General features: G+C 39.1%; 1 protein-coding gene across 3 annotated transcripts; it reads left to right on the plus strand.

Annotated features, from left to right (window-relative positions):
* The first annotated feature begins 563 nt into the window (after nt 1-563).
* Nucleotides 564-20,177, plus strand: CDK7 (cyclin dependent kinase 7). 3 transcript variants are annotated; one of them, XM_063423066.1, is made up of 12 exons: nt 564-856; nt 1,019-1,078; nt 4,217-4,250; nt 6,068-6,135; nt 7,903-7,971; nt 9,286-9,396; nt 10,528-10,646; nt 11,633-11,732; nt 13,513-13,599; nt 15,316-15,465; nt 17,064-17,211; nt 19,969-20,177. In XM_063423066.1, the coding sequence occupies exons 1-12, from the start codon at nt 797-799 to the stop codon at nt 19,992-19,994; spliced, it is 1,032 nt and encodes a 343-aa protein (XP_063279136.1). In that variant the 5' UTR covers nt 564-796; the 3' UTR covers nt 19,995-20,177. The 3 variants fall into 3 exon arrangements, with proteins under 3 accessions (XP_063279136.1, XP_063279134.1, XP_063279135.1); XM_063423064.1 differs by lacking the exon at nt 1,019-1,078 and having other exon boundaries at nt 705-856; XM_063423065.1 differs by lacking the exon at nt 4,217-4,250 and having other exon boundaries at nt 805-856.
* Nucleotides 20,178-22,452: the final 2,275 nt, after the last annotated feature.

Here is a 22,452-nt window from a genome sequence, read left to right on the forward strand (position 1 = left end):
GTAGAAAGGTACCTACCTATTCAATGGTCTTCCAAATTTGCCTTAAACCAGGACTTGAAGTTTTATTGTAGGTAGTTCTTCATAATGAGGAAACTATAGAAGTATAATTAAGAATTTCCAGTAGTGTGAAAGTGGACAGCAAAATGGTAACACAGAGGCAAGAGGTCTGCAGTGCAGAGCTGCTCCCCAAAGAGGGTGAGCCTGTTTGTTTCTTTATACATTTGTGGGTCTGGTTGTGGATTGGCTTCTGAGGTTACTACCCCTTCACCCCACTGGCCAGACCAGCTGTCAACCAACATTATTTTCAGGCTAGAAATATGGAAACAAAAGACAGTGAACAAAACCAGGAAAGTCTATTTATGTTCCAAAGCGTGAGAAACTGCAAAACTGCTCTCAATATTGTGCAGAAACTAAAGAACTGACTCCATCTTATGAACAAGTTGAACTCAGAAAACAAGGGCGACACAGTAGAATCTAACAAAATGTCTGAGAGCACCCTTTCTAGAATTTTTTTTTTTTTTTTTAATTTAAGAACTATCTCTCTACGCAGAGAGTACAGAGAAATTTTCCCGACTGTCGGACGCGGGATCAGGGTCCGAACAGAGCCGGTTTCTGGACAAACTGCAGAGGCCGCGGCGGGCGGGCCACAGCACACAGCCCGCGGCACCCCGGGCTGCGGGCGCGCACGGCGCCTGCGCGGAGCCGAGGGCCGCGGCCGGAAGCGGCGGGGCCGCGCGTTAAAGCGCCGAGCGCCGCCGGGGCCTGCGCGCCGCCGCCGCCCCGCGCCCCGCCGGCTATGGATGCGCGGGCCCGCGCCAAGCGCTACGAGAAGCTCGACTTCCTTGGGGAGGGGCAGGTGAGCGACCGCGGCGCTGGGGCTGCAGCAGCCCGGCTGCGGCGGGAGGGAGGCGCGGGGGGCGCCGGGCGGTGCCCGCCCCGGGCCTGAGCAGGGCTCGGCGGTCTCTCTCTCGCCCGGCCTGTCAGGCCCTGCTCACGGCAGCGTCTCTCTCTGTCCTAGTTCGCCACCGTCTATAAAGCTAGGGATAAAACGAACAACCGAATCGTGGCTATTAAGAAGGTAAGTGTCAGAATGTCTTCTCATTCTGAGAGGTGTGTCACCGCGTGTCTGGTTGCCCTTGACCCACCTAACGACTTTTTTTTTAACCGACTTGATGGAAAATGGCATAATACGCATTTTTGTTTCTAGAGACGCATTTTTGTTTCTAGAGACGTTTGTTTAAATGTCTGTCTGTAATGCCCACCCACCCCAGGAGAGGGAGTGGCTTTGCAGTGTTCCTGAGTTTCTCAAGGGTTGTGTGCTCTGTGACTTGAATTTCTGGCTATTTGTTAGGTTTATTCAGCAAACAAACCAGCACACACACACACATTTCCAAACGGCAGACTTTACTGTACCTAGATAGTGCCTTTTTTTTCTTCTTTTGTTTTAAATCTTTCGTGCTGCTGTGCTAAATTTCCTTTAGTCCAGAATGTTATCTTTTATTTAAAGCTCCTTAAAATTTATAGAGTCATAGAATATGCTGAGTTGTAAAGGACCCATCAACATCATCAAGTCCAATTTGCATCCCTGTGCAGGACAATGGAAGAATAACACCATGTGCCCAAGACAATTGTCCAAATACCTCTTGGTGTCTCAGGGTTTGGTGCCATAGCTGCTTCCCTGGGAAGCTTTTTCCAGTGCCCAGCCCCTCTTGGTGAAGACTCTTTTCCTAATATCCAGCCTAAACCTCTCCTGAATCAGCTTCATGCTGTTACCTCAAGTTCTGTCATTTTTGGACAAATGGTTTGCTGAGTAATTGAATTAGCAAAGCCTTGTTTCCTGCAGCTTTGTCCATTGAAGCTGGCATCTCATGTTGATTCCCTTTCTAATAAATGCTGAAGTGGCAAGCAGCATCTCTGTATTCTTCCCTATTCTTCCGATGTCATCTGATCCTTCTTCCTTTGGGTATACATCTTCCGTTTTTTACCTTATATTCAAGAGGACATCCCTGTTGAGCCAAGTTGGCCTTCTGCCTCATCTGCTTGACTTGTGACATTTGAGAAATGCCTGCTCTTGTGCCCTTCACAGGTGATGCTTAAAAAGTGGCTGGCACTGGTGGACCCCAGCACCTGCAAAAATGTTTTCCCAAGGGACTTTACTTACTAATTCCCTGAGCAGCCTGAAGTCTGCTCTCCTCATGACCAGGGTGAAACTTTTGCTGGCACTTTCCTACTGTCAACAGAGATTTTAAACTCAATGGCGTTGTGATTGCTGTGGGTAAAATGGCCCTAATTTCCACTTTGCTCATGAGATTTTCTCTGTTTACAAGCAGCAGATTGAAGACAGCATCTTTTTGAGCCAGCTCCCTTAGGACCTTTTCCACAAAGTTGTCCAGGTTTGTAGGAGTCTTCTGGCTCAGGCTGCACCTGTTGTGTGATGCTTCCAGTTGATTTCTGGCAAGCTGAAGTCCCCCATAGGGACAAGTGCAGCTGATTTAGAGGCATCCCTTAGTTCCTCAGAGAACAATTCATTTGCCTAATTGTCCTGGCTGGGACATCTGCAGCAGAATCCCACAATGACATCCCCATTTTTTGTCCCTTGTTTCTGTCCAGAGGCTCCCAGCTGCACCATTTCCAGCTGTAAGTTCTGTACACTGCAGCCCTTCCACTGCACACGATGCCACCCCTGCCTCCTCTGTCCTGTGTTCGTCTCCTGAGGGGCCTGTGCCTGCCCAACAGGGCACTCCAGTCACCAGGTTTGATTGAAGTCAGGGCTGTCAAATCTCTGGGACTGAGTCAAAGCTCTGAGCTGCTCTTGTTTGTTCCTCCACAATGCGAGTGCACTGGCAGAGAAACATTTCAGGTGTTGTAGTTTGTAGCCAACACCTCATGGAGCAGATTGAGGCAACCCATTAGTGTTTGTTTCCTCAAGTTTTGACACTCCATCCCACTGATCATCACTGGTGAGCCAGGTATTTTCCTTTTCTCCCTTCCAGGCCAGTTTAAAGCTGTGTCATGAACTCTGCTAGCTCCTGTGCTAGAGCTCTTTTTCCACTCTGAGAAAGGTGCAGCCCATCAGGCTGCAGTCAGTAGAACAGGTGTTAAATCGTTCCACGGTTGAAGAACCCAAAGTTTTTCTGAGGACACCAACTGAAGAGCCACATATCAACCTGATGGATCTGTCTGTTCCTATGAGTGTTATTTCTTGGTACCAGAAGGATTGAGGAAATCACTACCTGTGAGGAAATCACTATTCTTCTATCAATTGTCCTGGGGCCCTGAAGTCTCTTCTGAGTGCCCTCAGTCTTTTATTTGTTACTGTGTTGCTGCCAGCTGGAACAACCAATAATGAATAGTAATCAGAACACCTTACTAGACTGGAGAGTTTTCCAGTAATGTCCCTTATCTAGTATGATAGCATTTTGATAAAATATGACAAAAGTGATCTTGGATCTCCAACATGCTTGTTTGCATACAAATGATGAAAATGTTTAGATTGTCATAAAGTATTTCACTTGTTACTATCTAAAGGGATCCCAGGAAGTTTCTGTATTAAAAATGGGTCTTCAGATGTTCTTTGTAAGGGATGAAAAATACATGTTACAGTGGTTTCTTTAATTAAAGACTCAACAAGCTGAATTGTGTCAATAGTAAGTAATTTTGATTAATGCACTAAACCCTTTTAGCACTGCAATACTTCTCTTGTATGGTTGCTACTGGTAGTGGCTGTGGTGAGGAGCATTCTTTGTTGTATCAGAATATTTTCTTAACTCCTGTCATCTGGAAGTATCAGTGGTAGGATTCTGGACTTGAACTTTCAGGGCATTAGATGATTGAGACAAAAAGACCCAGAGTCAGCCCAGGTTTACAGCCTGTGCAAATTGTACTAGAATCATTCTAAGATAACAGTCAATTACTTGGCTCTCATTTCTCCCTGAGGAGAAGCTCATTAGCAATATAATAAAGTTTCATGGCTACAAAGCAGTTTATGCTGTCACTTTGCTTTATATATGCTTTCAGTGCCATCATGGCTATTTTTTGTAAAAGCTAATGCTGTAGAGACAGTTATTTTTTTAAGGGGGGAAATAAACCCCAGTTAAAACCAACCCAATTGGAAAAGTGCTTCATTATTCTAAAACTCATTGTCATAGAGGAGTGGTACTAAAAAATGTATTCCCCACCCGCTTAATCTTACTTAACATGAAATATTTATTTTCAGATTAAACTGGGGCATAGATCAGAAGCGAAAGACGGTGAGTTTTAAAACAAATTTATGCTGTAGAAGCTGTGCTTTTTTGTATTGTTTTTGTGAATTGATATATTAATTTCCCGTACCACTGGTTGAGAAAATTGGGCTCAATGCCTGCTGTAAGGCTTAGTAGAGGTTTGCTTCACAAACTGCAGGGACAACCAAAAGCAGCATAGATACCTGCATGCACAGTGTATGTGTAAATATGAGTATATAACTTCTCAGTTTTGATGGAATTCAAACATGAATATAGCATAGAATAATAGTAATAATAACAATAGCACTGAGTTTAGAATACCTTTTTGTATCAGTACATCCCTATGCCTTAAATATTTAAGACGAGAGAATTTGTGTCTATTTTCAGATGTTTCCTTTGTTCTATTTTTGTGATGTGTGCAGAGGCAAAAGTGGATAAAAACAAGACCAAAACTCTTGTCTCTGTATCCTTTTTTTTATGTTCAGCACTGTAGAGCATGAGCATGTGCTCTGACCAGCCCTGTACCTCTAAGCATGGATATGGCAAATTGAAACCAAGTAATCTTGGTCTTCTCTTGTCACCTGTGTGGTGCAGCAGATTTTGTTTGTGTGCAGGCTGCTGTCCTCCAGGACTCCTTCATCAGGTTACCAGCTTTCCAGTGAAGAGGCTTTGCTGTCAACTCTCCAGTTCCTTTCTTTTGAAGAGAAACTGATTGATCACTCATCCCAGAGTCTCACAATTGAGCCGGGTGCCTGAGAGTCGTGATCCACCTGGCCTTCAGTGGCCTAATGGCCCTTAGGGGCAGTCATTACTTTTGGCAGCTATGGTGTCTAGGTGCAGATGAAAGATGTTATTAAAAATAATGATCATATCTGCTTTTCCTGTGTTATCTGATAATGTGGCATGCTTTTTTGTTTCCATCTAAGACTGTGCCCACCCCAAAGCAGCCTCTGTTAATGTGATTCCAAAACGGGTAATTAAAACAGGCAAAGCAGGAATGTAAAGTAATCCATGTATCTTAGCTGAAAACATTGCTATAGTCTTAGCATTGACTCATATCCCAGGTTTTAGGAGAACAGTGTTTTTCAGCTCATTTGCAGCTGCAACTTCCTGCATGATGTACCACAGGAGCATTTGCTTGCCAGTTTTCATACAAGCCACACACAGTAGCATTTTTGAAGGAGGAATTGGTACCCTGCAGGAACCATGGTTTCATACAGTGCCATCAGTGTGATTGCTGACGGGCACCATTTGCTCCCTGTTGGCCCCTGATTTTTCCTCTATAAAATCTGCTTATGAGAAAATTCTTATGAGAAAAGCAAGAGTAAGCATGTTTTGGTCACTCTCTCTTTTATGCCTTATACATGCTACACCATGAGTGTAGAAAAACATGTGCTATGCATTATTAAATAACACTATGTCGAAAACAGATTTATTCATGAGGTTTGACAGTATGCCTCCCTCTGGAAGTGAGAAATGGTAATGGACTTATGTTGGCAAGATAAAACTTTTCTTTAAAATTAAAGTAAGCCTTCCAATACCTCAAAAAAGGTGATTTTTTTATTTGCCAAAATGTAGACATGTTGCTTCATAATCTAAACCAGATTACTGTGATGTGAAATGGACTTGCTGTAGGAGAAAGTGTATGCCCACTTTTATTTGCAGCAGTTTACTTGGTTATGGCAATTTCCTTATTATTTAGCAAATTGTCAAATGTTAAGAATGTAATTTGCCATAATAAATAGTCTGTGAGTAGCAGAATGACAGGTTTGTTTGGAGCTTATCCAAAATCCAAAGGTTTTATTTGGTTTTTTCATCTTTTTTTCCCCTTTCTGTCAATGTAGGAATCAACAGGACAGCCCTCAGGGAAATAAAACTGTTACAGGAGCTAAGCCATCCAAATATTATTGGTGTAAGTAAAATAATACTAGTTTTAGAATCAATCTTCAAATACTTCAGTAGTTCAACAATTATTATGACAATGTGCCCATTTCAATATCAAAGGCAAAGCAATTTTTTTAAATCCTTTTAGTTTTTAGCCTGGGCCTACACAGATACTAATAGTGGAGGAATTGTGAAAATGTAGATCGCTTGATTTTGCATCTCTGATAGAACTGCAAATGAACACAGTGTTGAATTTACCTGATTGTTTGCTTCCTATGGAACTGGTGACAAAAAGCAGTTTTTTTAAAGCAGTGGTAAAGTCATATGGCTTATTAGTCATATGCTTACTTTAGTACACAGATATGATGTTTAAAATGTCTTTTGGAAGGACTGAAACTGGTATCTTTTCAGTTTCAGTTCCATTTTGGTAGACTTACACCTACAGATACCCAGCTGGAGCTAAAGACATTTCAAAGTTAGCTCACAGTGATAATTAGAAAGTGTCAGATATGATTAAGTACATGAAATATGAATTTTCCATATACTTTTCAAAGTGGAAATATGGTTTTCTTCTGGATTGTGTACCTACTTTCAAAGTGATTGCTTTAGCTATCAAGGTTAGAGAATACGCAGAGGATGACAATTAAAATGGCAAAGGGATGGAGCATATTCTTTGTGAAAAATGAGGAATTTATCACTTTAGAGAGAGAAAGGCTGGGAATGGGGTGGTCTACAAAACCAAGATGATAAGTGGTATCCATGCAGAACTGGTATCTCCAAACTCCACTGTCCTAGAAATAAGAGATGTATTTAAAACTATTGGCAGCAGGAGTGGAAACTGTACTGCTTCACTCAATGTCTTAATGAATTTATAGGATGTGTTGCCATGGGCCATATAGAAGCAAATTGCATCAACAGTTCAAAAAAGAATTAGACAAATTTATGATCAGGAATTCCATAAGCAGGGTCCAAAAACAAGAGACAGTGCTGTGCCCCTCTTCGTAGTCCTTACAAAACTTGTGTGCGTTTTGGGAGTGTGAGGGGCACAGTCACTGCTGTTATGAGCTATTCAAATGAATATCTTGCGATTGGGCAATGAACGTGGTTGTCACAGTGAGAATAAGGAATGAGCTGCACCAGGGAGAGCATACCTTCCTCATCTTGAAGGAAGAATACCAGGCTAGATAATATCTTGCTTTTGCTCGACATCATGCTTGTGTTATCTCAAACTAGAAATTAATTGTTTCATTACACAGCTTCACCCTAAGAAAGGGCTGTTTGGATGTTCTCCAAAGAGTTTTATTTATCCTGGAAAGCTAGCTACAAAAATGAATACACATCTAAAAATATCTGAAGCTAATAAGCCTAACACTTAAAATTTCAAAATACTGCATGCTTACAGGAAGCAGATACCAAGAGGTGAATCCATGGGCAAACTTAGTCTTGTCTCAGTAAAGGGTAGGAGTTTTGTAGAACACCAAAGTTTTGAAGACAAGGGGTGCATTACTTTATCTGTTGTAGTTAACATGATAAAGTTAACTCCTTCCCTTTTTTCCTATCTCCAGGAAAGAAAGGCAATCATGTAAAATGTTATTTCCATACTTAATGGGGATTTTTTTCTGTTTTGGAAACTGAGTTAAGAAGCTAAACTGAGTAAGAATATTTTTGTTACAAGTCAAAAAACTTAAACCAGTTCTCAATAAGCTGAAAATCCATGTGCAGACTACAGTCATGCTGAATTTCAGAAAACTGGAAGATCAGAACATGCTTAATCATAATGTATTTTGTTTTGCAGCTTATCGATGCATTTGGACACAAGTCGAATATTAGTTTGGTGTTTGATTTTATGGAAACAGATCTAGAGGTAAGATTTTTAAAGACTTTTTCATTCAGTATCTTAAGATGGTTTATAAAAGTTCTGCTTTAACAGGCATATATTTGCCTACATTAGAAAGGTGACTTTTATTATGTCAATTGATGAAGATCATGTCTGAAAGGTAGTTTGAGTAATTTCAGTTTTTATGAGTTCTCATTTGATTGATTCCTTTACTTTTAAATACTTGTCAGCATGATTTTAAAGAAACAAATTTTGCTTATGTTAGTTTTCTGGAACTCTAGTCTGAGTGTAGAACCTCTGGCACAGACCAATGTTTCTGGAATGCAATGGATAAGCATAATATCAAACATGTTCACGTAAGTATGACACTAAAATATTGTAAGAGATGAGCTGGTAGTAAACTCAAGTACAATTAAAACGTGTTTTCAACTGTAGCAATGCAAGGTAATTGCAAATCAGTACCTTACGGATACAGGCTTGCTGAAATTTAGATGAATGGACGACTTGAAAAGGTTAGATCAGATTTTTGCTAATAGAAGTTAGTAATGAGTAGACGTTTAGGAGATTCATTCTTTTTACATAGTGTTGTGCAAACTTTAGAGATGAAGAAAACTGGTGTGCAAAGGAAAATTAAATACTCGTGTACTGCATGATGCTGTGGTGTGCAGGTTTTAAACTGTGTTGTGGTATCAGGCTGCCACTGAGACTGCTGCCTGTTTCGATTAAGCATATGCTGCATATGTGAAATTTGTGCAATCTTAGCTCTTCTGTAACTCAGCTTATGGAAGGCTATTACTGAACAGGACAGTAGTATTAACAAACAAGCTCTGGGTTGTTTGCTTAGAATTTTAATGTTAAAGTCAAAGAATATAGAAAACTTAAGTAGATTTTTTAAAAATACAGTAAAATGGCCACACCCTCTGGTCTTTTTGGAAATAGAAGAGGAAGCCATTGTATTTACAAAGATTGGCTGCTTAGGTTGCAAAGAGAAAGAAGGAATAAGTGGAAATGGAATTTCCAGTTTACTGACACATTTATCATCTGGATGTGTGCATCTTTGTCCTGGAAGTTTGGTTATCAACGTGGAACTGAGATTAAATACTAAACTTTTGTTTCCCACACATTTTTTCAGTGTTGGGTTATGCAGAATAAGCTATCTGGACTCCGCAGTTTCTGATCTTCAGAACTGACCTACTTTTCTGGAAAAAGGGTGAAATGGTAGAGAATATGTGATTATCAATTTGAAGCCTGTCTTACAGGATGAAATAACTTTGGAGCTGAAAGAATGGAAATAAGTTTTTCTTGTGTGCTGAGCTTTACCATGAATTTAACACTTTGCAGGTTATTATAAAGGATACAAGTATTGTGTTGACACAATCTCACATCAAGGCTTATATGCTGATGACACTTCAAGGATTAGAGTATTTACATCAGCATTGGATTCTGCACAGGGTAAGCATATACTAAACTGACAGCCTTCACCCTGCAACAAAAATCACATTGGGTGGATTTACAGTCTAAAGCCTAATGAAGGTAGTTTTGGAATTCAGATGTTCTCATTCCATAAGGATTCATATTTGCTGTTTTGGAGAGATAATAGCAGTACCAGAAATGTTAAGATCTACTGATGTGGTTATGACTTTGATGCTTATAGAAAAGGTTTTCCAGTTAGGGGTGACTTTAATTATCACTGAACTGGGTCTGCCTGGGATGGATTGGACTTTTTTCACAGCAGATGAACTCTTAAGGTTTTCTCCTTTTTATCAGGCAGTGTCAAGGCTTTCCTTTTTTCCCATTCTGCCCTTTCCCTGATAAATAGGCTTGGAGCAAGATGTAAGGAGGAGACACAGCTGGGGCAGCTGACTCAAGTTGTCCATAAGGATACTGCATGCCATGTAATGCCTTGGTCAGTGGTAAAAACTGGGATAGAGGAAAAAGGGGGAATTTTGGTTTCCAAGCTGGCTGTTGTTGGGAGACTGTGTATTCACTCTCCTTTTGGGAGGTGGTGAAGGATTTCCATGGCCTTGCTTGTTTATTCGGATTTTTTAGTTCTTTCCTTCATCTGATAAACTGCCTTTAGAGTTTTCTTGCTTTTGGTCTTCTCTCCGCTGTACTGCTGAAGGTGGTGGGTGGGATGAGAACAGAAAGAGCAAATGGCTGTGTGGGTATTTTTGTGTTGGCCAGAGGTCAACCCCCAATGCACTGCTACCATATTGATCTATGTGACTTGCATGATTTCTGCTGTTATTGGGAGCATTGGCCAAGTCTTTTTATTATTCAGTTGGCAGCTGTGCAGATAGCATAACTGCTGTATCTGCAGGAAAGGTAAAATGTATCAAGAGGCATTTTAGACTCTGCAGCTTAAATGTGTCAGTATTCAAATGGGTCTGTCTCACTATGGTTTTCATAGATGATGAAATACTTATTTCCTGGGGGGTTTAAAATTTTTTTGCTCACAGTGCAGGTTTTAGGATAGAATCAAATCTTTCATTTCGCTGTTATGACATGTCTACCAGGAGATTCATTATATGTCTGTTTTTATCAATACTCACAAATCTCATTGTTCGTTTTCTATACTGACAGGATCTTAAACCAAATAACTTGTTGCTAGATGAAAATGGAGTTTTAAAATTGGCTGACTTTGGCTTGGCAAAGTCTTTTGGAAGCCCAAACAGAGTTTATACACATCAGGTAGTAACAAGGTAAGACCCGCTATTTTGTTTCTTACACAGAGATTGTTTAGTTGTTTTATAGATGTTTCTTCATCTTCAGAGTGGTGTCTGCTCATGTGATGTGGCAAGAGCTGCATAAAAAATCACATGGGAGCATTGTTTAACAGTCTCCATAAGAACTTTTAGTGTATGCATCTGCAGGGGTGGTTCTCCTATCTGTCAAAATAATACTCCTTCAAAAGGTGTGGAAATAGTGTGTATCTACTTATAAGCCTGGATTTTGGAGCAAGACAGCTGCTACCTTCTGCTAATCACAAGACCTAGAACCATTTTTGGAGCTAGTCACAGTACCTTTTTTGAGACAAACACTTGAACCAGTTAAAATATTTGTGGTTTTTATGGCATGCTTACTTAAGGTATGCTACAAAAGTGGGGCTGCAAAATATGCAATGTGTTGTTTTCTGACTGCTGTGATGCCAGATCTATTCAGGCAAAGCTGGTTTAACACTTTTATACAAAAGACAGAAATTCTACAGTGTCAAATACAGTGTCATGTCATTAAACTTGATTTTTCTTAGGCAGTGTGAGCAGTTGATTCAAAACAACAAGGCTCATTTTGCATAAAACTAGTCTCTATACTTAGGTCTGTTGATATGGAGATTCTTGGAAGATGGGAAGAATTCGGTCTTGCTATGATTTGTTCAATAAAATTTTAAGAAAATTTCAGTTTACCTTTATGTTAAGAACTTTCTTCCTTGCACGTTTGCAGTTCAATACTTGTAATCAGGTCAGTTGAAACTGCAGTTAATCTGTGGTTGTACATGTCCCTAGGGTGAGGTGTGCACAGATTTGTTCATTCTTTCTTAAAACATTTTGCAGAATACAGCTGTTCAATGTTTGAGAAGTATACAGGCAGAAGTAATGTCCTTTTTTTTTTAGCTTTTGCATTGCTTCAGTATGTAGCATTTGATATGAGCAAAGCCAGGTAATTCTTCCAAAATGTGTTTTCTTTGCAGGTGGTACCGAGCCCCAGAACTATTGTTTGGAGCTAGAATGTATGGTGTTGGTGTGGATATGTGGGCTGTTGGTTGTATTTTAGCAGAGTTGCTCCTCAGAGTAAGTATTGAAATGTAAGCATTTTGTATTTGCCCTTCCATTCCACTACAGCTTTTTACAGGTTTCTTCTTTCCTGCTACAAGCAGAAGGTGAACACAGGCTAGAAGAAATTTTCCAAAAGCTTCTTAACTGTAATGACAGTGGGGTTTTTTTGTTGTTGTTGTTTTTTGGAATAGATTGAGGCTTCATAAATATCACAAGCATTGGAAGTCTTTAAAAACAGCGGGGTAAAAAAGTTGCAACAAACTGTCAAGGTCTTACCTTGGGAGAGGTCAAGTAGATAACTCCTGCTGCCCACAGACACCTATTTTAGTTCACTAACCTTCTAGAAACGTCTAGATAGCATCTAGAATAGATGCATGGGCTGTCCCTTTTACACTGCTCCTCAATTACAATCACCAGTACTTTAATAGTGGGTTTATTTGAAATGAATGGAAAACTAATGTTTTTCTAAACTGGAGTTAGCTGACAATATTGAAATGAAGCTGAAGGGTAACATCAGGATAATTCTATGGCACTCTTCAGTGTGGTACACAAATGTAATGGTCCTTGAGTATTTTCCACTGAAGTATAATGTTTATTATACAGCTCTTGGAGAAGATATTAAAGTGTGAGGGGAGCAGGGGAGGGCTGGGGTACAGAAATGACTGAAGGAATGAAGTAGCCAGCCTGCAGCCTAATTTATCTTCCATGACTAAGTGGCTTCTGCTTGGCTTCTGCAGCTTTGAATGCTTTTGTGGCCACATCATAACTAGACTGGAGCACCTTCTGTGTGAACAAACATCAAAAGAAACCTTTTGCCTTGGTTGGTCACACCAAATACGTGTGCTGGTTCAATTTGGTGGGCAGTTGAGATATGGAAATGTACAGTGGCTCTTTAAGCAGCACTGGTGATGAGTCATAAATATGCACTAGGCCTGCTGAAGTTGAATGCATTTAAGCAAAGTTAGTAAGCCAATAATTCTTGAATTCAGTTGATTCTTTGGTTCGTCACAAAACAAAGTTTATTATGGTTCAATTTTTATCACTGTGATATTTTGAAATGTATGCATCCTTTTTCAGGACAATGCAACTTCTGGGAGCTTTTTATAAAAGTGGTTTATATTCAAAGGGCTTTTATGATGCCACAATTTAGTATGCTGTCTACCAGTGATATCTATTATGTTTTTTTCAGCCCTAATTAATTAAACACTGCTTCTAATTCTTCATAAATTTGCTTTGGTCACAAATTTTTTTACTTGCATGTGTGCCTGATAGGTGATCTAGATATCCCCTTTTCCGTCTTCTGCTTTGTTTCAATGACATGTGACACTGATCAGACAGTTTCCTATCCTAGAGAGTCTCTACTCTCCCTCACTCTTTCATTTCATTTCATAAGGCTAACTTGTGTAATCTAGTTATGATTCATTTTAAATATATATAAAAGCTAACTCCAGAGAACAGGTGGTGAAAAGATCAACCATGACCAACTGACTTCAGGCTGACAACTGGGATATAAAGTCTTTTATATGTTTAATAAAATTTACATTAATGTGGTTGTGGTGTAATCTTATGTTTAAGCTGTCTGCTGTCAAGTCAATGATACCAAGCCTGGGTTCAGAAAACCTTCAGGATCTATTTCTGCATAACTGGAATGCCTCAAATATCCAGTGTACCTCTTTGTGGGAAGACTGTATAAGAGTTCTGATTTTGCCTTGGAATTATGAGGTATCACTCAAAGCTTCTTTCGAAAATTGAAGTTCAGAAGTAAATTCAATTAAGTGCCATGTCCTTCTTCCAGGTTCCTTTTTTGCCTGGAGATTCTGATCTTGACCAGCTGACAAGGATATTTGAAACACTGGGTACTCCAACAGAAGAACAGTGGCCTGTGAGTCTTTGTTTAACAGGCTGACATTGGTACTTGATACTCTGTATTTTAGCTCTTGAAATTAAATGGTTATACCAGAATACTTGAGTAGATTTTTCAGAAGGCAGTTGCTTCATCTCCTGAAGCAGCTCAGAATTGATGCTTTTCTTGCCAAACTTCTGGTCAATAGCAACAGTATCAACACTTTCTGATTTCCTTTCTGTGTCACATTTTCCCATGGCTGCTAATGTGAGATTATTGCTGCTGCTTCATGTTTTTAAGATGCTTCTTTAATCAGCATGTTTTAACCAGAAAGGCTTTAATCGCTTTCAGAAGGAGGAATCATTTGTAGGTACCTAAGTTGGCCTTGGTAAATTATAGTTTGGCAATAGTAAGAAACACAGACCAATAGTTTCAGGGATAAACCGTTTGCCTTAACAATGATCCCAAAACAAATACAAACCAGTAGTACAATTCTGTCTGAGATGACAGCAAATTAAGTAACACCAGGCCAAACTTACTGTCAGGTCACACAATGACCTACCTAACTGTGGTTATTAAACAGAGTGACAGGAAGTGGGACATGTCTGATGAGCAGCTTGTACCAGCTGCCAGGCACAGGGAGGCCTGAATTCCCTGATCAGTCTTTTGTGGTTGAGTTGTGGAGGCACTCACTGGACTTGTTCACCTCTGCTTCCTCTCCATGCAGCTTTTCCTTGTTTTAAGTGGTGCTAGCATGCTATGGTATGTGATCATGAAATGGAGCTGAAGCCAAATGGAGAACTGCTGTGTGAGACACTGCCACCCCCCAAACAATTCTGATGTTTCTCCAGAATTATTAATGGAACACATTAAGGTTTTTCATTGACATTTCTGCTTCCTTTGAAGAGGAAGATTTAAGATACAAGCAGGGAAAAGACAATAGGAGATTGGCTGACACAACAAAGATTATGTATTCCCAAGTTCATTTCCAAACACATACATTTTAATAATTGAAACCTTTACTATCCTGCTAGCTAAGATTATAGCTGATTAAACACGTTTTTTGACTGTGTTAATATTTAATTTTACTTGGATGAACTTGAAGTTATGACAACTAGGGCTTTAAATACTTAAAACATTACAAAAGCATTATGTTTGTGTAATTGTCAGTTACAATTGTCTACATAATTTTTATGCTAGAATGTGAACACAATGGGATTGATTTCATACCTAGAGGACAAAAAATATGCAGTTAATTTTTTGTTTAGTTGTTTGGTGCATAGTTTCCTTCCCTCCTCTCATTGCTCATATAAAGTTTCAGTTGTGCATTTAAAATCAAAATGCACATAACGTTCAGCTAACTCCTATTAATGTAGAGAAGGTGAAGACCACTCTTTTGTAAATATTTTTCCTCCCACCATGTCAGTTCACTAAAGGAAGCTTTATTTCATTTGCCTGATGCAGTCTAAAATTCTTTCATACTTCCTTTAGCAGTTTTTCCTTTTGGACTGGTCACAACTAAAGCAGGGGAAGGACAGATCATTTGGAAAGTTGTTTCACACTGCAACAGTTATTTTAAAAAATCTTTTATGACCTACTATTCCTACATTTATTTTATTTCTGTGACCAAGTATTACAATATCTTTTGAAAGATGAGTTGCTTCTGGTGAAAGACAGCCAAATGAAGTTCTCTTTCTCTGAAAAGCTGAACTCTTTCTAGGGGAAAAACATACATTCCATTTTTGGTCTTTGTAGGGAATGACAAGTCTACCAGATTATGTCACATTCAAGCCTTTCCCTGGAATGCCACTTCAACATATCTTCAGTGCAGCTGGTGATGATCTGCTCAGTCTTCTTCAAGGCTTATTCACATTTAATCCTTCCACGAGAGTAACAGCTACTCAGGTATGGTACACTTGGGTTGTGTCCTAATGTTCATTAAACTACTATTAATGTCAGATAAATATGTTTGAAGCCAGTAAACCAGGTTTGAAATGAAACATCACATGAACTACTAGAAACATAATCCCAGTTTTATAGAGAGAACTGTGAAAGGCATGTGAATGACATCCCCATTTCCAGTGTATAGTCAAGGTAGACAACTAAAATGTGTATAAGCCATCACCTTCCAACAGTCATATTTGACATGTTAAATTCAGTCACCTAAAGCTTGAAGGTTGAGTCTTAACCTATCTTATCTTATTCCCTGAGTTTGAAAGGTTTTTCTCCTTCCTCCATCCAATCTCTTCTTCAATGTCTTTTAAACTTTTATGGTACTTTTTAAACATAAAATTCTGTGGTGATTAAACCATCATTCTTATCTAATTATCCTTTTCCATGATACTTTCAATTTCACTATTCCCAGATGGGGCGAAATTAAGGACTTGGAAGAACAATCTTGCACAATGTTCTAGTTCACAATACTGATTTCTGTGATGAGGAAGATACACCAGTTGGCAGTTAGAAAACTCTGTTTCTCTTACTTTACACTGATAGGGAAGCAGGCAGAAAGAGCTGTCCCGTTAGGGCCAGGACTCCCTCATTGCTGGTCAGATCTGAATCCAGGAGATTAGTGCATGTTCTGTATCTTTTTACTAGAAGAGTTTCTCAGGGCACATTCAGGCTGTTTTGGCCACCATCTTTAAGAACATTCAGTATGAGTTTCCAGATAATGAGTTCTTGCTATGCTTGAGACATTTCTATGGTAGTTCATATCAATGAAGTAATTTTTCAGGTCATATTGTAGGATAGTGCCTTGAATATATATTACTTTTCTAGTTTAAACTTTTTATTGACAATGTCACAGTTCAAGACAGGAAACAACTCGTGCTTACCATATTGGTTTGATTTTTAGCTGACATTGAATATCATGTAACTGGCACAAGTAATGATTACCTAAGAGATAGGCACTTTTTGTTAACCACACTTCATGGTTCCTAAAATTTAAGGTATATAATTCCAGTACATGAAAGCAATCTTGCTGACTAGTGTTTGCCTTTTGCTCTGAGTGATGTCTTTCTCACAGTTTACAGGGTAGAAACAGCACAGTTAAAGAAACATGCGGGAAAGACCCATCTTAAAAGCTAACAAAACAGCTGGTGTCCAGATCTTGAATCTGATCAAGACTTCAAAAATATTCCTTTAATTTTTCTTTATTCCTAGTTTCTTTTTTATCCTCATCTCTTCTGGTCTGTCATTTCAGAATGTAAGCTCTTCAGAGCTAGAAGCCACTTATACAAGGCTTCTTACAAAATAATCTAGTTTTGTCATAATGTCTGAGCACTAGTTAAAAATAGGAGTACACAATTATCCCTTGCCTTGCAGATCCATTTGGGATGGATAGCAATTGCAAATGCAATCTTTACTTGCCCCACGGCCACCCTGTAGTATAAGTGTTCAAGTAGTTTTTAAGTCCCAATTGAAAGTGCTTGTTTCACTGTAATCTCTTTATAAATGGCATTTCATACTAATTACTTGTTTCTTTTTCTTTGATTACCATTAAGGCATTGAAACAGAAGTATTTCAGTAACCGACCAGCACCCACTCCAGGAAATCAGCTGCCAAGACCCAACTGTCCTGCAGAAGCTGCAAAGGAGCAACAAAATGCAGTTTTAAATTTAAAAAGGAAACGAACAGACGGAATAGATCAAGGTAATTTTGTAATTTGTCACCAGTTTTAAGTAGGAGCTACATGCTCAGAGAGAATGGGGTGCTTCCAGTGTTTTAGAAGAATAAATCTCTAAATGAATAAATTCCCTGGGCACTGGCTGAAGCCCTTTAATACATGGTTTGGAGTCAGAATGACTTAGTTCTGTTTTCTAACAGAATTAGCACAAAAACGGCTTTTTGATGATGCTTAGGAGTCTATTAGAAGAAATAACCCTATTCCAATAATTTCTGTAATGGGGAGTGGTACTCCCCAGTAAATTGTAGGCTATTATATAGGCTTTCTTTTTCCTGAGATGTCTTACTCAGGTGGAAGTAATTTAACTTCACACCATTTAAAAAAAAGAGAGAGCACCTGAAACATGGCATGATATTCTGTGAAATGACAGGGTGGAGAGTGTAGATCAGATTCAGAGGAGAGATTTTTGCTCAAGCTGCCTTAAGGTAAGGAAGTTAACTGTTAAGGCCACTCTGGGTAAGTACACTTCTGTGACCCACCTCCAGTCTTACCCAGACAGCAGCATGTATTTCATATCTTTGAGGCAACAAAAGTGCACAGGACTCAAGACCTGTATGTGGCACTAAATTACTCAGGCCTTCTATTAGGGAGGCAATAAACTTGGTCTTCTTAACAGCTGGGATATGCTAGATAGCAGCTGTCAGGTTAGCATCAGCTCTTTGTTATTACCTGTATGAGACTCAGTTTTAATATAAGTGATATTTTTTTGGAATGGAGATACTTCCATAAAAATTTATTTCCTCTCAAGTTCAGAGAGACATCTCCCTTATTAGAGTTCAACTTACTCTTTAGGCACTTTGAACTGTTGTTTCTAAGTCTTCATCAAATTAGAAGTAAAATACATTAGGTTCACTACTTTCAAGTTTTCAATATATCTCAAAAATAAAGAAAGTAATCAGCTGACTACTTACACACTGTTTGCTGACCGAAATACTATGGGTCACCTGGCATGTGGGAACTTGTCAAGTTACAGTAGTTTAGGCAGTTAATCTAAGCATTTTAGCTCTTTTTCCAAAGATCATGTTAGAATTTGTGATAAGTGTTTAGGAGTATACTCCCTAAAATACTCCTGTTAACTAAAGGACAGGAAAAGAAAGACATGTTTCCTTGATTTCTGTGACTTAATGTATTTGAATTTGTTCATTTAAAAATGAGCAGAGTTTCCAGAGCTGTATCAAGCTAGAACAATAATGCTTTAACATTTTTCCAAAAGTCTTATCTTCAGCACGAGGAAATCATGTTTCTGTGTAAATGCTAGGAGTTCTGAGATTAGCTATAAATGAGGCATTTGGGAAGTCAGCATTACTTTTTGAGACCTTTGAGTATTGGTATAAAAAGCAGTTTCTGCCAGCTGGAAATGAAGACATGATGTATTTTCTAATGTGGATTTTCCATAATGTTCTGTTACTGCCTTAGCTGGGCTAACAGAACCAGAAGGTTTCAAAGGTAGTTCCTCTAGTACCAACAAAAGTTAAAGGGAGAGCAAATAGATAGAGCTAGCAAATCTGCTGCCTTGGATTTCATTTGCTATTCTTACATGGCATTACCATCTAAATTTAAACTAATTTTAGAAGAATAAGCCTCTTAATTTTGGTTTAAATAAAAATTTGAAAGACAATGTTGCTATAGTGGGTGGAAATGTGCAAATGTAATTTCCAAGAAAAACAAGTTTCAATCTTTGAAATTCTTGCAAAATTCTTGCATCCTGCTGAGCACATTTCTTTCCCCTACCCTTGTTGAAGTAGCATTCCAGAACTTGGCAGAACAGACTGAGTGCTCACTGATGGGTATCCTCTTCGAAAATACTGGCACCAGAAACTGACTGCTGGGATAAAGATTCATGCCATCACTCTATTTGCTGCTTTTCCACAAGAACAAACCCCTGTAGCCTGTGGGGTATGTTCACCAAACTTGAATACTTCTTAGAAAACAGCCTCTGTTCTCAGGGGGAAACTACCACTAGGTGGATGACTGCCTGTGGAAAATATAAAGCATTCATGATTTGTATCTACTGTTACCAATTATTTCTGATCAGTGAGGTTTGTGGAGACGCTGATTCTGTGATGACATAACTGCCCATCTCCTCTGTGTCACTTAACCAAAAGCAGCACTGCTTCCCCAGAACACCTATCTCTAGTCCTAGTAATATGCATTCCTTCAGAGCTATAGCTACACAAAACAGGGATTATAAAAAATGGTGCACTAAAATTTTTCCTATGTTAATTCAGCATAAGGAATCTAATATCAAAACTATTGGTTTGGAAAAAAAACCAAAAACATTCTATTAATATTTAAGATTAAGAATTTGTCCTGGATTTGACAACACATAAGAAAAATCCTTAAGAATGTATGCGTGGTAGGAGAGGTTTAAGTCTTAGAACAGCTTGCTTTTCTTAGGTTTCAAAGTAGAATTAAGTGGTTAGCTTTTCATATCAACAGTCGACTGGTTAGATTTTTATAGGAATAAAGAGAAATATTTACATGTATCCTAAATGCAATTAAAATTTAATTACAGAATTTGTGATTTTTGGAATATGCATACTGATTCAAATGAACTTTGATTCTAGCACTCTGTCATAGATTTGTTAGAAAATGTCATCATGTACTGCCATTGTTAGACAGCATTTAGCCATTAAGGGTAGATGCACCTTGAGAATGATATCAGAACTTGAGGAGGGGGCTGGAACTCTGCACTTTCTAACAATGTGATTTACACTTTTCAGGATTACCAAAAAAACTGATTTTTTAATTGCTGTGGATGATGAATGAAAATGAGTGAAAATTCCCTGACTCCCAACCACTGATGCAATGCTGTAATAGTCGCTGGATGGTTATTTTTTTATGTGTAAAATATGAAGTTACTATTTCCTTACTGACACAAAAGTTTCGTTAACCGTTGTTTTTACAATAAAAATGTTCTTGAGCAAAAAAAGCTTATCTGGTTTGCTGTCTTGTCCTCTTAGAGTCATGGTCTAAGACAATAACGGTCAAAACTGCTTGCAGGCTACAGGTGTACACTGCAGCTAATTTTGCAGAATCTCTGAAATCACATGTTATCCTGTACAGGTATATATCCTAAGGGGGAAAACTACAAACAACATTTTCTTCTCACATAAAGCTTAGATGAGCATATGACTGTCTTCCAGACTTATAATAAAAATGTATCCCTGTAAGAAAAGGGTGAGATTTTCTTTGTTCCAGTTAGTAGGCTCAAGTATTAACAAACAAATTTCCATATGCTGTCTCACCAGTCATGCGTTAAGATTTCTCCAAAGACACATCCACTGCCTTGAAAACAGTATGAAGTATAGACTGAATGTGAATTGTTTGGAGAGGTTTTCTTCCTATTCCAATCTTGCAGAAGTTACCTGAGAACATAGAAATGCTGTTTCCTTCAAAGCCTTGAAGATTGTGGTGAGAAATGGAGGAGGATGATTCAGCTGGGGAAACTATACTATACTAGTCCTCCTGTCAGCCTGTGTGTGTAGAACAATCCATAGTGCAGACACTGGACTCAGCTTTGGCTGAATTCCAGCATGGAGAGGTAGCAAAGTTTCTGCTGGGTAACCAAATTTCTGCAGTGGAGAGAACCAAGCTTACATATACTGTTGCTGCATCTTAACTGTGTGCCTTCTCCTGTTGTGCAGTGGATCTCTGGGATACCTGCTGAGCTATTGTCATCCTTCTGCCTTTGAACCACATTCAGCATTCTCTTTTCTAATTTTGCAGCAAGTGTAGTAGTACAAGACTGTGAGGTTTGTAGAGGAACAGCAACCATCATCTTGCTTGTGTGTTCCTTCATTTTGGTGCTACTTGAGCTAATGTATTAGGCCTCGTAAGGGAGAAGAGTTAGTATTTTCCCAGTAGCCTCCTGTGTTCTGTGTTGGTTGTTGGCAGTTGAAAGGTAAGCAGATTTCCCAAGATCTAATTGACAGTGTAGAGAAAAGTTTTAGCCATTAAAATCAGTTGTATAAATTTTTATCGTCTGTTTATTCAAACAACATCCTCCTCATTCTAGGCTAGAGGATTATGATTAAGATAACTACAGTCCTACTTCTTACTGGCACAGGTTCAAAAAATCATTAATCTGAATAGGGAAGAGGTATTTAGGAGTACTTTAAACTTTTTTGCATTTGCTTATCTAGCCTGTCTTTCAAACTGGTCCCAAAAGCCTGGAAACCTTCAGCCCCTATAACAGATAGTCACTGAAAAATGCAGTATCCCTGCATAGGCATATATGCATAGGCATAACAGATAAAGTTTGCATGACAGTAACAATATTTGGTAGTCTGTCAGTTTTGCTTTGGGAAAGAAACACCGTTTCTGTCTTGTAAAAAAAGTTGTATCTGTCTAGACAATACCCTTCCCTGAAGGAAACCTTTTCCACTGGAAAAAATAGAAATCCTCTAAGCTCCTGCTGACAACAGTTGTAGAGTAGGTGCCAGATTAGATGGACAGTCTGTATTGATGTACAGAGAGTGGTTACTGTGCTTTGTAAGAGTGGGCTTGAAGTGTGATGTACCTGAGGTGCCTGAGCAGCAGGCCTCAGCTAGAGCTGACCTGCAAGATGAATCTTGGGCATTATGTGACTAACACCATCAGCATTGTTCAGCTAAAAACAAATGACTGAGATGCTTATGATAGTTGTTAATCACCAAACTGGCTGCTTTAGAAACTTTCACATTTCAACCTTGTGCAACTGCCTGCAAGAAATGTATCATTTTAAGGAATGTTCCCAAGGAGCATCAATAGAGACTTGTTTGTAAGGTATTTTAGGGAAAACTCTCCCAGCCAAGACTTGGCCTCTGGCCATGCCCTGGCCCCAACTGGGAGGGAAGTATGAGATCAGACCCAGGTGCTTGTACACTAAAAATGTATTCAAGTCCCTTTGGCTTGCTGGTTTGGGCCTATAAAAGCTGGACCCCCTTTCAGGGTGAATTTGGAGACCTCATCTATGAGTGGATGCACCCCATAGGATTTTCCCAATCACTGGGAAGGGTTCTTCAGGTCCTCGCTGCAAAATGGGGCTCCCCAGCCCCATTACTCTGGATGATGGTGAACTATTTAGGCAGTTGGTGATACATCTTTCTAAATCACTATCCTTTCTCTTGTGTAGTTATGATTAGGTGCACTATCTTGCCTATTTTTGCATGTTGTTAAAGCTGAGCACATAGTAAGCTTATGTTTTTATTGAATGTATCATTTTA

Source organism: Prinia subflava, chromosome Z (assembly GCF_021018805.1).
Source record: "Prinia subflava isolate CZ2003 ecotype Zambia chromosome Z, Cam_Psub_1.2, whole genome shotgun sequence".
Classification (NCBI taxonomy): domain Eukaryota; kingdom Metazoa; phylum Chordata; class Aves; order Passeriformes; family Cisticolidae; genus Prinia; species Prinia subflava.

Bases quoted from the DNA above. Each gene is read 5' to 3' on its own strand.
- CDK7 (XM_063423066.1), top strand. From the start codon at position 797: ATGGATGCGCGGGCCCGCGCCAAGCGCTACGAGAAGCTCGACTTCCTT. The intron at 7,972-9,285 runs GTAAGATTTTTA...AACACTTTGCAG, and splicing joins TTATGGAAACAGATCTAGAG to GTTATTATAAAGGATACAAG. The intron at 10,647-11,632 runs GTAAGACCCGCT...TTTTCTTTGCAG, and splicing joins ACACATCAGGTAGTAACAAG to GTGGTACCGAGCCCCAGAAC.